Source organism: Bos grunniens, chromosome 2 (assembly GCF_055505025.1).
Source record: "Bos grunniens cultivar Pamir isolate PY7600 chromosome 2, Bosgru_T2T1.0, whole genome shotgun sequence".
NCBI lineage: Eukaryota > Metazoa > Chordata > Mammalia > Artiodactyla > Bovidae > Bos > Bos grunniens.
In genome coordinates, this window is record NC_141166.1 from 29,375,173 (window position 1) to 29,390,684 (window position 15,512).

Below are 15,512 nucleotides of genomic sequence, written 5' to 3' on the forward strand. Positions count from 1 at the left end.
GGAGTTGGGGGGAGGGGGGAGGGCAGGGTCCGGACGTGAAGCCTTAGCCAGTCGTCCTCTGCCCGCCCTCCGCCCTCCCATTGGTCCCACTGCCCAGTCCAGTTCTCCACCCATCCCCACCCAGCTGAAGCAGGCTTCCCAACAGAGAGAGCTCGGTGGATGGACTGAGGCAGCGATTAGATTGGCATCTGTACAGCCTGACCAGCCAGGGCTTGGGAATGGGGGGCGGATAGGTGAGGGAGGGCCGGAGGGTTCTGACTCAGAGCCCCTGGTAGGGGGCATGGAGGTTTTATTTGGGCAAAGTGCTCCGGAAGGTAGACCTGGAGGCCTCTCAGGATCCAGTTTGGGGGTTCCTAGCTATCTTGCCCCTGGCCCCCAGGCCTTGGGTTGCCTCTTCTCCCAGCCGGGACCCCCAAGCTAAGCTGCATTTGCCCCTTACCCCCCCTCTTCGTGGGTCTCACACTCCCAGCCTGGGTGACATGACCCCCAAACTCCTAGACAGAATGGTCCTAGAGCGAGCCCCGAGCTACCCTCAGCTTCCAGAATACACCCCCTGCCACCCTGCCCAGCCCAGCTGATACCTGTCCCAGGCCTGGCTCTGCTGGGCACCCAGGGCACCAGCCAGTGTGGGACAGACGTGGGTGGGAAAGGGACACGGATCGGGGGGCGGAGGCCGGGACTGGGCCAGTCCTGGCTGGTGAGCGAGCAGCGGTGACAAACGGGCTGTGCGGGGGCCGAGGGGCGGGGGGCGGACGGCGGCTGATTTATCTGGGTTATTTATGCCGCGGACGAGGCAGGAGAAGCGGTTAATGAGAGTCCCAGCGAAGGGGGTGGGGAGGCCCGGACGTGATCTGAGGCAACTGAAGAGGGTTAGCGTCCCGCCACCGGGCCCTGCCCCCACTGGCCACCAGCACTACGCACCCCCCTACTCTGTCCGAGGGCCGGGTCAGCCCGGCCTTGACTCCTCTCCTGTGGCTGGCACCGACAGCCCCGCATCCGGTTTGGGGGCCCGCCCAGGTAGAGGCAGTGGGGGCAGTCGGTGACGAGAGGTTGAAGGGACCACGTCTGAGATCGAGGGGGCGGCTGGAGGAACAAGGGGCGGGGGACAGAGAAGGCAGGGCAGAGAGGGAAGAAAGGGGCAAAATCTCGGCTGGTCAGAAGCTGACCAAGTCTGAGTCTGTTGCGGGAGGGTTGGGGTGGGGAGAAGCCAATGTGGGGCCGGGTAGGCAGCTGGCAACCTCGGAGCTGAGGCTGGAGAGAGGGCCAAGGGCACTGGCGTTCTATCTGGTGGCAGCCAGGAGTCATCGTAGGGGCCTGAGAGGCAGAGGCAGGCCGGGGTGGGGGGGTGGTCAGAGAGAAGAGAGGACGTGGAAGGAGGAGGAAGAAGATCCAGGGAAGGAGGGGGGAGAGGGCTTTGCAGCAGTGAAAGCTGCTGGGAGCAGATAAGGCGGTACGGCAGCGGGAGGGATTAAAGCTCCGAGGGGCCAGGGCGGGGGCGGGGGCGGGGTGGGGGGAGGCGAGGAGAGGGCTGAGGGCCGGACCCCGGGGCCCAGAAGATGAGTGCGGGAAACTAGGGCTGCGAGGGGGCAGGATTTAACCAGAGACCAGACGTGGTCGTCGCCTGGTTGAGGAGTGGGGAGAGGACGGAGTCTTCCTGCTCATCTCTGCTGAGGTGGGGGACTTTTCCGCCACTGATGGAGCCCCCATACGCTGCTCTCGGGGTGGCAGAGCTGAGTGGAGAGGGGCATTCCTTGGGAGTGGGAGGCTACTGAAGACTGCTGGGGAGGCGGGTGGCAGGGGCCGGCCCTGGGAGCCTCCGAGCTCTGATTAGAACTTGGACTGGACACGAAGCGCCTCCTTGAGGCGGCCAGTGGAAACCGTGTCACAAGGGACCTTGACCACAATCAAGGGTGCCCCGCCAGCCCACCGGGGGATGGAGACTCCCACTTACGTCCAGGGTGGCAAGGACCAGTGTTTCGGAGGGGGGATTTCTCTGTGGGTAAGGGCGTGGGCACGGAGAGGGACAGTGGCTTCTCCCAGCTCAAGCCTCAGACACGATGCCCCTTACCACCCGCCACCCACCTGTTCTGCAAACCTTCCTGAAGGGTGTCTGGGGAGGGAGAAATCCCTGATCCCTACGGACGAGGGCCGAGGGCGGTTCAGAGGTGGCCCGGGCGGCGGAGGGGAGCCCCGAGGGAAGGAAGGGGAGGAGGCGGCGGAAGGCGCGAGGGCGGCGGGCGGGGCAGAGTAATTGCACGTTTGTCAGTTCTCCCGTCTCCGCGCACGAGGGAGCCTGTGTGGCGGTGGGTGTAGCTTCGCCTCCAGGAGTCTGTGTCTGTTGGCAGAGGTGTCAGTGTGTCTGTCTCAGGGGGTCTGGGCTCTCCCTGGACCCCCGCCCCCACGTCGTGTTTTGGGGAGCGCGGCTCTGGGCACACCCAGCTGTGCTCCGTGCTGATGCGGCAGATGTGGCGGGGCCCCAGCTGTGCCGGCTTCCCGGAGAGGGGGAGGGGCTGCAATCTGCTCCCCCGATAATGGCTGCTAAGTGCCAGGGGGAGGGGATGGAGACGGGGGTGGGAAGGAGGCCCGGTCCCCGCCGCACCCCACCCTGGCCGGCCTCCCCCCAGTCTGTGTTCTTGGCTCGGCCTCTTCCCCCTGGCTGGCTCCTGAAGCCCGTCCAAATTTCTCTCCACGCTCAGTCCCCTCAGTCCCCGTCCCCAGCTCTCCTGTCACCCCATCCAGCTTGGTGCCAGGGACCCGCCGCCCCCCCACCCGGCCCCCAGCTCGCTCCCCCTCGCTGATTTTACAGAATAATCTTTTTATGGAAACTGGAAAAAAAAAAAGCGCTAATGGCAGGAGCACACCCCTCCCCCGCATCCCTCCCCCCACCATCCCATACTTCCCACCCCAGTTCCCTCCGTTCTCCCCAGGGGCCAGCACCCTCCTACCCCTACAGGGCCAATGAGGTCCTGGAGGTAGTGAAGGGGGACCCCAGCGCTCTCCCCTCAGGAGGCCGGACATTCCCACCGGACACTCCCACGTGCTGGGTCCTGGGATGTTCCCTTAGGGGTGCAGGGGGACTAGGCCCCTCCCAGACAGACTAGGCTTGAAGAGAGTGGAGAGCAATGGAACTTCTCTCCTTAGAAGCCCCCTCTGCACCTCAGCACAGAGACAACAGTGACCTGCTCTGCCTGGGGCAGGGGGCACACCACAGAGACCTCAGCTTCACTAGCCCCCTCCACTTTTAACACTGCCCCTGCCCCTGCCCCCACCCCCACTGGGCCCAGGAGGGGGTTCCTGGGGGCCAGGGCCTGACACAGACTTATTGGATTTCACGGTGTTTTGCTGAGAAAATAATTAAATTATCATATTTATGATGAAGCTGCCATGGCCTCTGCCAACCACTCGGAACAGAAGGGTCAGGACTGGGGGTGGAGAGGAAGGGACCGGGCCCCTGGCCCCCTGGCCCACCCCTCTCCCAGCCCTTCCCTCAGGGGCTGACCCCAGCCTAGAGGAGCCATCTGCAGCCCCCTGCGGACCCTACGCAGAGGCGACAGAAGGTCCGGCCTGGAGAAGAGACTGGAGGGACCAGGAGTGGGAACGAGGCAAGAAGCTGAGTCAAGGCAGACTGTATTGTAGATCAGGAGTGCTGAAACCCCAAGGTTGTTTCACAGGTGCTCTGACTCTGCCTGCAGGGGCCTCCAAGGGCTAGGAGGTCACACCTAGCCCAATCCCCAGGTCAGCCTCAGCCCAGCTCCGCCCCCCCCCCCCAAAGAAAGCACATCTTTCTAAGTGCCCAGCTCCAAAGCTCTGAAATCCTGGGCTTTGATAAAGGCCCTGGCACCCTGCTGCCTGCCACCCCTGCTGGCTGCCAGGACCCCCTCCTCCCTCCCACCCACGCCCTGCACCCCCCCCCAGTCTCTTCGGGTAATTAGATTCCTCTCAATTAGCAGATTACGATCATTACCAGCTCATCTGGCAACTAAGCTCTGCACCCACAGCTGGGGAAAGGGGGGGGCACCAGGAGGGGCACACGGGGGTCACGGGTGAACACCAGAGAGAGCTGGGTTTCTCTGGGGCTTCAGGAATGTGGAAGGAAGACTGAGAACCCTCCACCTACCCACCCACCTGCCGGAAGAGGGCAGAGCCAGAGTGTGGGAGGTGGCCAGGGCTCCTCCCCTCCCAGAATGGAGTAGCTCCCACTGTGCTTCTGGAGAGAAAGGCAGCAGCTCAGGCCCATCCTGCCTGCCAGGGACTAGAGGACAAGAGATCCGGCCTCGGGCGGGGGAGAATACCCCCATCCCGCCAAAAGCCAAGCTGGGAGCAGATGGAGCTGGCAAAGTGGAAAGCGGGCCGGGACTGGGCAGGAACCAAAGAGACCGGACACCAGGTGATCCAACCTTGGGCCCTGGGCTCCCAGGCCCAATTCCCATGCCTGCCGCCTGCACCCCACTGGCCAACTGAAATCCCTCCCCCTTCCCCTTGGAACCCTTACACTCCGGAGCCTGAGCCAGGCCCAGTGAAGGGGAACAGGGAGCCAGCATCTGGGTGAAGGCAGGGCCTGCAGGCTAGGAGCCTAGAGGGCCTTCCTCCAGAGCGGCAGAGAGGCTGAGGCTGTAGGAGGGGAAATTTACCAGGGCTCCAGATTCATTATTCATGAGCCCGCAGCAACAACTCCAATTTAAATGCTAATGTGGGGGGGCCTGACTCAGCTGCCCCCCTTCCACCATCACCCCCGGCCCAGGCACAAGCGGAGTCCGTGCTGGCTCCAGGGTTCACCCGGGTTTATTAGGGAGTGGAGAGGGAGGCCAGAGTCCTCCAACCACCCACGTTGCTCCCTGCAAGTGCGCGTGTGGAGAGCCTGCCTGGACAGAGGCTGGCCACGCAGGCAGGCAGGAGCCTCAGGGGAGCAGATGGGAGTTCAGGGGGGCCTTCTGGCAGGCCCCCTCAAAGGATGATCTGGTTGGTGAAGCTGCGGCTCAGCTCCTTGTGTGGCAGAACAATCGAGTTCAGGATGAGCACCTCGGCAGGGATCCGGACGCGGCAGCCTGCAGTGTGGACCAGGGCACCAGGGAGAAGCCGTGGGGAGGGGAGGTGAGGGGCAATGAGCTGGGGGCCACCGCCATCTGGGGGTGGGGGGGACCCCTCACTGCCCATCTGTGCCCCCTGCGACTCACACAGGACCTGACACACAGCAGATACTGGGTAAATGTTTGCTCAAGGAATACACACACAGACACACAGGCACACAAATGCTCCCACAGGGCATGGCCATCACCTGTGGAAGTTTCTCGCAGCCCAGCACCCCGGGAAGCATACCTAGTATAGTGATGGCAGGCAGCAGCTTCCCGTCCTTGAACAGGCTCTCACTGTCCATGTGGGCTCGGGGGTCGTTGGGATTGGGGTCATTGGGGGTACCCTCCACACGGGCCCAGCGCCCCACGGTGCTCCCCCAGCCCACGATGCTGTGCAGAACACACGTGTGCTCCTGACAAACAGCACGAAGGGAGTGAGGGGCCAGATGCACAGCCCATGGGGTGCACTCCTCCACTTGGCCTCTGGGGGTGCCACGTGGGCAGCGTGGGCCTGGATGCCTACCTGCAGTGTGGCTCCGTGGAGGACGATGCTCTCTCGGAGCCGCACACCCTCACCTATGGTCACCCCCTCCCCGATGGAGACGTTGGGGCCCAACTGTGGAGAAAGCACAACCATAGGCCTTGGAGGGCTCCAAATCCAGTCCCCTCACAGAAAAGATAAAGGGGAAGGGACCTGCTTGAGGCCACCCTACAAGCTGTGCACGAAGGAGAGACCCCACCCTGAGCTCGGGAGAATCTGTACCGCCCTACCATCTGATGGCCACCTCCCTTCCTCCCTTCCTCTGGGCTGGGCCACTGCTTACCACCGCTGATGGGGCCACCTTAGCAGTCGGGTGGATGTAAACATTTCCTAGAAGCAGAAGAAAGGACTGGGGACAAATGCCCCTAAACCACACTTGGTTCAGGGAGTGTGGGACTGAGACTTCACCTCTGGATCTGTGACCAGGAGTCACAGCTCAGAGGGGAGGGGGGCTGAGCTGGGGGGCAAAGGTTATGGATTGGGGCAGGATGGGTACCTCGAATCCGTGGACCCCCTGGCGTGTGCTTGGCCAGGCGTTCTGGGTGAGTGAGCTGGTACTGGCTCAGATAGAGGCGGGAGGCATAGAGGGCTGAGCTGGGGGCCAGAAAGTGGAATGGGGGCTCAGGGGCCAGCAGGGCCTGCGCCCACTGCCCCAAAGTCTCAGATGACCCAACCACCCCATCAGAGGCCACTCCCATACCCTGCGGACTTGATCTGGCTCCAGATCCCGTCAGTGAGGTGCACATAGATCTGGCCCTGCCCGGCCAGGGCGGAGAATACGTCCTGCTCCAGGCGGATGGTACCTGCCCCGGGCCATAGGCCTGAAGAGTCCTCCCTGGCACAGAGGGAGAGATGCTGACATCAGTTCCCCAGCTGAGCCCGACTGGGGGCCAACACAATCTCCTGGGGACAGGGATCAGAGAGAATCCCACCACCTCTCCAGGTCTGGTCAGATCTGCTCCAGAAGGATGCTCACATCTCAGAAAGCTCTCCTATCACCCTCACACACATCACCCGCCTCTCTCCACCCCCACCCCCCGAATTGCTATGTCCCCAGGCACAGACCTGCTGCCCATCCTGCCCTACATCCAGAGGGAGTTCGACCAGACCTAGGTTCTCCCCACTTTTCCCATTCTCCCCGCCATCCGCCCTCCCTCTCAACTGGATGGAATGAAACACAGACAGACTCACCCCAGAGGAAGGCAGCTGGTGAGGGCAGAGACAGTCACAGAAAGAGAGGGAGAGAGAGAGAGATGGTGGAGATGCCAGCTCAGCAGAAACAGAGAGGCCAGGAGAGATGGAGAGAAAAGCAGAGATGGGTGGGAGTGAGAAGATGGTGATGCGTGAATGAGGCATGAGATGGGAGATGGGCAGGGGAGGAGAGAGTGAAGGCACGGATCCACAGAAGGAGCAGGTCCCAGCCTAGGACGACGACCCTGGGCTGTGGCTGATGATGAACAGGGCTCCGGGGCACTGTGCTCCAGGGGGAGCCTGGGCCTGAGAGTATGGGTGTACGCGCGCGTGCACATGTGTGCACACACACACGCCTGTGTGCACCCATGTGTGTGTGTTGCCGTCTGTTCGGAAAGGCATCTCTGGGACACTCAGGGCTTGAGAGAAATGGACCAGGAGGGGAGTGGGCAGGCAGTGACAGAAGAGGAACTGAGATGGATAAGGAAGAGGGACAGAATGAGGTTAGGAAGGGAGGAACAGGGAGGCTCGGCTGGAGATGACAAGTGGAGACAAGAAGGACAAGGAAGGTGAGCGGGTGGATGTGGAGCCTGCAGAGACTGGGGGCAGGTGGCGGGGGGGGGGGTGGTCTGTGACCAGGGGCACTTGGGGTCACAGGGTCATGGGGCCTGCCTCACAGTTGCCCATCCTGCTGATTTCGCTGGAAGACATCCCGGAGGGGTTTCAGGGCTTCTGGGGAAAAGAGGTAGATGCCGCAGTTGATGATGTCACTGACGAATGTGCTGGGCTTCTCCACATAGTGCAGGACCTGAGGACAGAGTAGGCTGGGGCTAGGGGAGGAGAGGCCACTGCCACCACCTCTAAGACCCCCTGAGCTCCAGGTCCTCCCTGCTGCCAGAGTGGTCTTCCTGCAACGCAGACTGCCCCCGGCTGCTGGCCTTCACCTTCAAGGTAAGTCTGAACTACATGCCTTTCTCCTCCCCACTTCCCAGTGTTCCCGGAACACAACTCCATGCTATCGCATACCTGCTCTGGGAATGCCCCTTCCCATCTCTTCATCTGAAAAACTAGGCTTTCAAAACCCAGTGTGAGTCCACTCTGCCCCAGAGCTGGCTTCTCAGATCCGGGCACCCCTGACCTCTGGCCACACCTCACATAGCACTAGTATCATTTGTGATGGCTGGGTTTCCCACTAGTCTGAGATCCTTAGAAACAGGGATTGTCCTTCAGCTCTACTTTTCTTACACCTAGCTAGTGCCTAGCTCAAAACTTCAAAATAAAATTTATGCATGCACATGTGTGTATACATGTATTTTTAATACTAAAGCTGGAACAAATAAAAGGGGTATGTGAAAGTCAGGCTCAGGGAGCTTCACAAACAATGACAGAGACTCTCCGCCTTGCTGATTGTGCTCTGACTTCCGTAATTCTGGAGACGCTACGTGGCTTCCTGCCTCCGGGCCCTTGCACATGCCGGTCCCTCTACATGCAATGCATTCCCGTCTCCTTCATCTAAACAGATCTTTTCCATGTAGCCCTCCCCTCCCCCAGCCAGGCAAGGCTGGGTTGGGCCTCTTTTTGTGCTCTCACAGCACCCCAATCATTTATCTGTGACGCCTTCACTCTCGCAATCTCTCTAGAAGGGGTACAAGATGAACGACCGAGGACATACCCCACCTGTTTGACAAGAGTGGGGCCCACCCCAGAGTGGTGCAGCATTTCCAGAGGGGGAGTGGTTGGAGAATGATGACACACACAGGCCCTTCACCCCCTCCTCCCACGCCTGTCTCCTATCTCATGCCTCATTCACTCATCACCATGTTCTCATTCCCAGAGCAAGCACCCAGCCAGCCCCCTCTCTGCTCTCACCTCATGCGTCTGTGGATTCTCCACAATGCAGCCATAGTTGAGGGACTGTGTCCTGTTAGCCTGAAAGACACACACAGACAGTGACCTGCTAGCTCCAGAGCAGCAGGGTCTATTTCCTCTGTCTTTCTTTCCCTCTCCTATAGCACCTGGCACGCATCTCCATGGCAGACAGGGCTTCTGTCTGCAGCAAGGGTGAGAACTGATAGCTGCCGCCACCCCCTCACCCGCTCCCTGCGGCTGAGCAGCCAAAGGGCTTGGGATCTCCACCGCCATCTCCACTGCTCCTGGGGTTTCTAGCACAACTCCATCCTGACGCCCGTTCCCAGTCCAACCCCCTGGGCTGCCTCCCCGACCCCTGCATTCCAGAAACATTTCTGGATCACACCCCCTTGGCACCTTCCAGCCCCCTGGGGCCCTCTCACCGTGGTGCCAAGGAGCAAGAAAGGGTGTGGCTGGTGTCTGTGGACATCCAACATGGCGCTCAAGGGGAAGTCGGAGCAGACGTCAGCGTTGAGCACGAAGAAGGCTTCAGGGCTTCCAGCCAGGATCTGGTCCCGGAAATGGTAGAGACCACCCCCTGTGCCCAGGGGGGCAAATTCCTGCAGGTACCTGTCCCCAGGGACCCCAGGGCCAGCTCAGTGAGATCAGAAGAGACAGATATGAGGAGCCTGGGTAACTGACTCCTCCTGCTCCCAGAGGTACACCTGCCTGCGGTCCACAGAGAAACTCAATAAACTCAGGGATTCACAGATTCCCCAATAAGAATCCTCCTAGTGTGTGAGGTAAAGTCCAGTGGATGGACCCCACTCCCAAGAACCAGAAGTTTAGGGCACTGCCCCCCAACCCCCACACCACCCATGGGCACAAACACCTGATGGGAAGGTTGAACTCCTGCTGGGCAGCTTCCAGGAACCGGGTAAGGGGCTCATCAGGCTGGTAGAAGCCAATAAGCAGAATCTCCTGCATCCCAGGGACCTAGGCATAAAAGAAGAGGTTGGAAGAAAAAAATATCTGATAGGAAAGAATGAAAACGGGGAGAAATCCCGGGTGCTGGCTGCGAAGTCTGGAGACCACAGTTTCCTTCTCAGCTGTGAGCCCCTGGGCACTCACTTTACCACTCTGGCCTGTTTCCTCCTCTGGACAATGAGGAAGTTTGGAGAAAGTCTCAGTCCCTGATGTTTTCATCTTTTATTATTCTATTATCCCCTGACCTCTCACATCTGAACTGGGGCTCACCCTAGGGAAGATTTTGCCTACCAAGCTGTGTTAAAGAATAACCCATTCACTCCCCGCACCCCATATTTATTATCTGTCAATCTGAGCTTGAGATGAGGATATAATTTATCAAGCACCTATACTATACTAGGCACTTTACAAACACGATTGCAAGCTTTGCCATCTCACAAAGCAGGTCTAATCATCTCTGTTTTTACAAATAAGGAAACTAAGGCTCAGAAAGACTAGGAAATTTGCTCATGTTCTTACAGCAAGTAGAAACTAGATTCAAATAAAACCCTGCCGGCTTCAATACCAAAAGCAATAAAGAAATTAGCTCCTCAGTGAGCAAAGGTATGAGTTCTGTGCTTTGCTATCATTAAGGTTCCCCCAGCTACAGCGTTAAATTGTCTCTAAGATTTTTGCCTGATCTCACATTTCATGCTTTAAAAATAGGAGCAGAATCTGAGCACGAGGCCAGATGAGAGACTAGGTTAGGGGAAGACAGGAGGGCATCCGTACAGAACAACTCCAGGGGGCAACATTCACATTTTCATTTGTAAATGGTGGTCCCTGAAGTTATGCCTTGTGGGAAAGTCATGGTTGGAAAAGGGGGAAATATGGATGAAGGAGATGAGCAGGAAGTGAAGTGGGAGAGGAGAGCCTATGGGGTTACCTGGGCACAAGCCTCAATATGGTGCTGGATCATAGGCACCCCCGCCACAGGAAACAGGGGTTTGGGCACCTCAAATGACAAAGGCCTGAAGCGAGTCCCTGGGAGAGGAGAAAGAAGCACATTTCAGCTTCCTGCTTCCTTCTGCACCCACCCAGTCAACCACTTCAGCCCAACCTCCTCCCCTCATTCCCCTGGCTCCTCACCCTTTTGAGGGCCTCCAATCAGGATCACAGCTTTGAGCATGATGGCGATTGCTACCTAAACCTCAAATCCCAACAGAGAAGTTAGGCTCAGATCTCACACCTCAACCCAGGAACCTGATTCATATCCTAACTAGGCCCCAAACCCCAAATAGTAACACTTAGCCCTCTCCAAGGATGTAAATCCAAAGTTCAATATGCACCTGCCTGGGACACAACACCTCATATATTTCACACAACTCAAATCCCAGCCCAGACTCCAGCTGGCCTTCAAACCCCACAATGAATCCACCCAAATTCTGAAATTCACACCCCACAATTTGACCCCTAACAGTCTTCTCTCTGGCCTCAGATTCAGCAAACTCAGAAACTCAGCAAGATACACCCTTCTCAGATCTCAAACCTCAAGAAACCTAAACTCCAAACCCATCAATTCCCATTGTTGCATCCTGACTAGATCTTAAGCCCTGTACCCCAACAGTGAACCCTGAATATTGAACCTCATACCCTGAGTCCCAAATATCTAACTACAATCCTAAGAATGCCTCCCAAGTACTGAACTAACACTGATGCGTATATAATGCATCCCAAATTCAATTTAAAATAAACCTATATAGGCTGAACCTGAATCCTAAAACAAACCTCTAGGTGATGAACCCCGAATCAAAAGACAGATTCCTTTAGCGTCCCAAACACCGAACCTACCAAGCCCTGAGCACCGATACTGACGACAAGTACTGAATCTCTGGATTCGGAGAACTGATTGTTGACCCTCTGAACCCCACAACTGACTAATAAATCCTAGCCTCGCGCAGCCAGAGATTGTGGTACCAACACAAGAGCGTTAGGGCGGAGAGTCAGTCGAGACCTCCGAGCCGCTCTCGGTCTACCGTCCTCTGCCCGCTAATCCTTTCGGCAACCCTCCATCAGCTCCCTTTACCACTAGTCCCCTTTCGCTAGATCTGTCGCCCGCTACTGCTCACTCCTTCCGCGCACGTGTCTTCTCGCAACTCGCGAGAACTCCTTCGCAGAGTCTGCCGGGAATTGTAGTTCTTAACTATCCTCTTGCTTTCTACCAAGAGCCAGGAGGTGAGATTTATGGGAGAGCACGGGGGCCTGGCCAAGGAATCTAGTGGGCCGGATCCAAATTAGAAGAATGGAGCCTGAGAAACTGAGATTGGAATTTAAGATTAGGCCCTGAGCTGTCTGGGAAAAGGCCCAGGGGTATCAGCCAAAGCAGAGAGCCAGGTCCCAGGGAAGAGCGAGGCTAGAGACCTGAGGGAGTGTGGCCAGTCTTGAGATGGACGGGGCCAGAGTGCAAATCCCCCAGGAGAAGGTGGGGCTTGAGCTATGCAAACGAAGAGAAGGCAAGTGATAGACTTCGTAGTGCAGGAACTTTTTGACCGTGAGAGAAGTCATATCTCAGATTCCCTGTCTGCAAAATGAACCACTGGACTAGGCACCTTCCAAACATTCTGATCCGAACTTTCTGTGACCTTGGTGTGTTGATCTGGAATAAGCGTGGGTGCAAGTGCAGGGGAAATGGCGTCTCAAAAGAACAGAATAGACGCCGAGGGTCAGAGAGCAGCTTTATTAAGCAAGATGAAGGAGGGTGGTCTGACCCACCCACCCGGGGCTCCGGCCAGGGCGACGGGTCTGAGGGTTCCTTTCAGGCCACATCCACGCGAGCGATGGATGGTCCATGCCCAGGCTGTTCTCCACTTACACCTCGTACTTGCCGCTGTCCTCCGGCGTGGCCTGGCGGATAGTCAGCGTCGCGGTGGTACTGCCGATCTCAAAGAACACTCTAGATGGGAAGAAGGGGAGGGCAGGGCCTGGGGTCAGTTTACGCGGGTTCCGCCCGGGGTACTGAACTCCATTCTTCGCCTCCCAGTTCCCCGCCCCCGTCCCACTCCCGCCAATTTCTGGACCCCCGCCCCGCCCAAGCTCCCGCTCCAGGTGCTGTCCTTGCGCAAGTCCTCGCCCTCACCTGTAGTCTTCTTCTCTTCCCCGTTCTTGGCCCAGGCCACGTCGGGCGCAGGCTTACCCAGGATCTCGGCAATCAGCGTTACCTTGGCGCCTTTGCGCGCCTTAGTGTTTATCCGATCCCTTCTGAATCTTCGCTGGAACTAGAGGAAGGGAGAGGGACTGCCACCCAGTAAAAGGACCTAGAGATGAGGCAGGCAGGGCATCACCTCCCCAGCTAATACCCATCTCTAAATACTAGATGGATTTAAGCTCGCTGTGTGATGGTGGGCAGGTCTTTAACCTCGCTGGGGCATCATCTCCTCAACTGTCAAGCGGGACTAATCCCGCCCTTCGCAGAGGTTAATGAAGAAGGATCAATAGAGATTCTAGGGCTGAAAATCTGGAAATGTTCGCACATCTAGCGATGCCTCGGAAATTGCCCTGGGCTGAGAGCCAGAAGACCAGGGCTCTAACCCTGCCTCTGCTTCTGGCTCGCAGTGACCTTGGGGCCCTGGAATAGCGTGACTGAAGCGCTTAGCGGACTTCATAGGCTGGATGGGATGGAATTCTGTGGGTAGGAAAGGAGTACGCGCACGGCCGGCGCTGCGCCCTGGTCTGCGGCTCAGGCTGTGCGGGGGCTGGGCCACATCCCCAGGCGGACTCGGGGAGGCCCAGCGGTAAGCGCAGCAAGACCAGGCTGTGGGCGCCCGCCAACTGGTGCTACTCCGCGCGGTGACGCTGCCCCCAGGGCGCGTAGTACCTTCCACAAGGATACGCGCCGAGGAGCACTGGCCGAAGGGGTTGGTTACGTTGACGCTGTACTGGCTCAGATCTGCCATCTCGCCATCGTGCACCACCAGTGCCACTACGTCAGGGTCCTTGAAGACATAACGACACTTGGGCCCGTCGCGCAGCTCCTTGCGGTCCTTGCCGCAGCGGATGAATAGGTCCAGGAAAGCCGAAACGCGGCAAGTCAGCTTCGCCGCGCCGCCCTCCATCAGCAGCACCACGTCCTTCAGCGGCTCCAACAATCTCGGTGGCCCCTTCTCGCGCAGCTCCTTCCAGGACCTACCCGCACGGTCCAAGTCAGGCCCCAAGCTCTCATGACACGGCCCGGGCCCACCTGCAGCCCTGTCCATCCGTACAGCATCCCTTGCTCCCCATCCACCACCCAGCCCACTAGACCCTTAAACGTGTGGGGGTGGGTAGGGAAGGCAGCCGCTCCTGAATTGTTAGTAAAATTGTCTTCTCTGGCAGCCACCCCTCCACCCCTCAGAAACCGCTCTACTCTAAGTCCAGTGACCCTACAGGTACATGACACTGTGCTCAGTCAGTATCAGTTCAGTCACTCAGTCGTGTCCGACTCTTTGCGGCCCCATGGAGTGCAGCACCGCCAGGCTTCCCTGTCCATCACCAACTCCTGGAGCTTACTCAAACTCGTGTCCATCGAGTTGGTGATGCCATCCAACCATCCATCCATTCTCCTCCCGCCTTCAATCTTTCCCAGCATCAGGGTCTTTTCCAATGAGTCAGGTCTTCGCATCAGGTGGCCAAAGTATTGGGGTTTCAGCTTCAGCATCAGTCTCCCCAACCCCCCAAATACAGTCTACCCCCATCCCCCAAATGCAGTCGTGAGCGTTCTGCAGCTCCAGCTCCCTTCCTCCAGCAATTCTCCAGAGCTCCCCCTTACCTGTGGTCCTGGTAAGAGGCCTGGATGCGAATGGCTGCTTTCTGAACCTGGGGGTCATTGATATCCAGCATACATCCAGGGGGAGGGGCCGCAGCGGAGCAGAACACAGCCGCTGGTTTTCTGGCAGGAGCTGGGGAGCAGGAAACAAAGAGGTCTAGGCTGACACAGAGATTCCGAATTTCAGCCTTTTCCCTGTAGGTTCAGAACATCCCCCTATGTGAGAGTGTCTAGGCTGACCTGAAGATCTAGACTCGCTGTGAGGGCTCAGCTTCACCCTGCTGGGTGGCAGGCGGCATGGCCTTCCAAACGGCAGGGCCAGGGCACGGGTAGTTGTTCAGCCCCAGGCCCAGGTTTTATACATGGCTCCCCTCCTTGCCTTCTTTGGCGTGGCTGCCCCAAGCCCCCGGGGACCCAGCCTCCATTCCCTGACCCACACAGTCTCCTTATTTAGCCTGAGGATGCCTGGGATGCTAGCTCAGCCACTGGGGCAGCCCTCAGGGGAAACCTGGGCGGCTCTGGGGTGCATCATACGTCAGCACCCAGAGAGCTGGGCAGCTGGGCATGGCCCCATCCCCTTCCCAGAGCAGGGGCTATCCATCTCACTTCCAGGAGAACTAGGCACAGCTTCAGGTCGACAGGAGACTCAGCTCCCTGCTGGGGAAGTTTACACTCAGGTCAGTCTCTGGAGAGAGAGACAACATGTGGGTCCTGGACACAGTCAGTTAAGGGGTGTGAGTGTTTGTTGGAGGTGCCCTTGAATAAAGCCAGAGTGGCGATGGGCTTCACTGTCCAGCTAGCCAATTATGAGAGGCCCACGTGGCAGTCAGGACCAATCTGGAAACACCTTACTCCCCCCAACCCCAGGAGTCTAGGGTTGTCATTTCCACGCTGTGCCTCCTGGTGGTAAACAGATAAACCTAGAAGGGACCTTAAGGATTTTTGAGAACAGCCACCCCTCCTGCTGCCCCATTCCCACACTCCCCTCCACGGGACATCGTAGGGTCTGGCTGCGCTACACTGTCCCTGGAGATTGGCACTGACTCTGACCCTCTAGGTCTGCCCAAGCTCCCTCCCTGGGCATAAGCTGGTG

At 58.3% G+C, this 15,512-nt stretch overlaps 2 protein-coding genes across 7 annotated transcripts; both read right to left on the bottom strand.

Annotated features, from left to right (window-relative positions):
• Positions 1-4,760: 4,760 nt before the first annotated feature.
• GMPPA (GDP-mannose pyrophosphorylase A) lies at positions 4,761-11,756 on the bottom strand. Of its 6 annotated transcripts, none has more exons than XM_086338335.1 (13): positions 11,705-11,756; positions 10,768-10,828; positions 10,565-10,662; positions 9,545-9,648; positions 9,096-9,282; positions 8,674-8,733; positions 7,482-7,612; positions 6,314-6,448; positions 6,110-6,207; positions 5,897-5,943; positions 5,596-5,688; positions 5,317-5,485; positions 4,761-5,045 (listed from the first exon to the last, which is right to left on the bottom strand). In XM_086338335.1, the coding sequence occupies exons 2-13, from the start codon at positions 10,805-10,807 to the stop codon at positions 4,945-4,947; spliced, it is 1,263 nt and encodes a 420-aa protein (XP_086194461.1). In that variant the 5' UTR covers positions 10,808-10,828; positions 11,705-11,756; the 3' UTR covers positions 4,761-4,944. The 6 variants fall into 6 exon arrangements, with proteins under 6 accessions (XP_086194461.1, XP_086194450.1, XP_086194488.1 ...); XM_086338324.1 differs by having other exon boundaries at positions 11,470-11,756; XM_086338362.1 differs by lacking the exon at positions 5,317-5,485.
• Positions 11,757-12,336: 580 nt separating this feature from the next.
• SPEGNB (SPEG neighbor) lies at positions 12,337-14,718 on the bottom strand. The gene is given in 6 exon segments (XM_086323600.1): positions 12,337-12,571; positions 12,755-12,863; positions 12,865-12,893; positions 13,493-13,800; positions 14,423-14,552; positions 14,697-14,718. Coding segments are annotated over 6 exon segments (636 nt in total). The 3' UTR covers positions 12,337-12,533.
• Between the last annotated feature and the right edge of the window lie 794 nt (positions 14,719-15,512).

Bases quoted from the DNA above. Each gene is read 5' to 3' on its own strand.
- GMPPA (XM_086338335.1), bottom strand. From the start codon at position 10,807: ATGCTCAAAGCTGTGATCCTGATTGGAGGCCCTCAAAAGG. The intron at 8,734-9,095 runs GTGAGAGGGCCC...TGTGTCTTTCAG, and splicing joins TCTTGCTCCTTGGCACCACG to GCTAACAGGACACAGTCCCT. The intron at 6,449-7,481 runs GTGAGGCAGGCC...CCTCTGTGCCAG, and splicing joins AATCAGCAGGATGGGCAACT to GGAGGACTCTTCAGGCCTAT.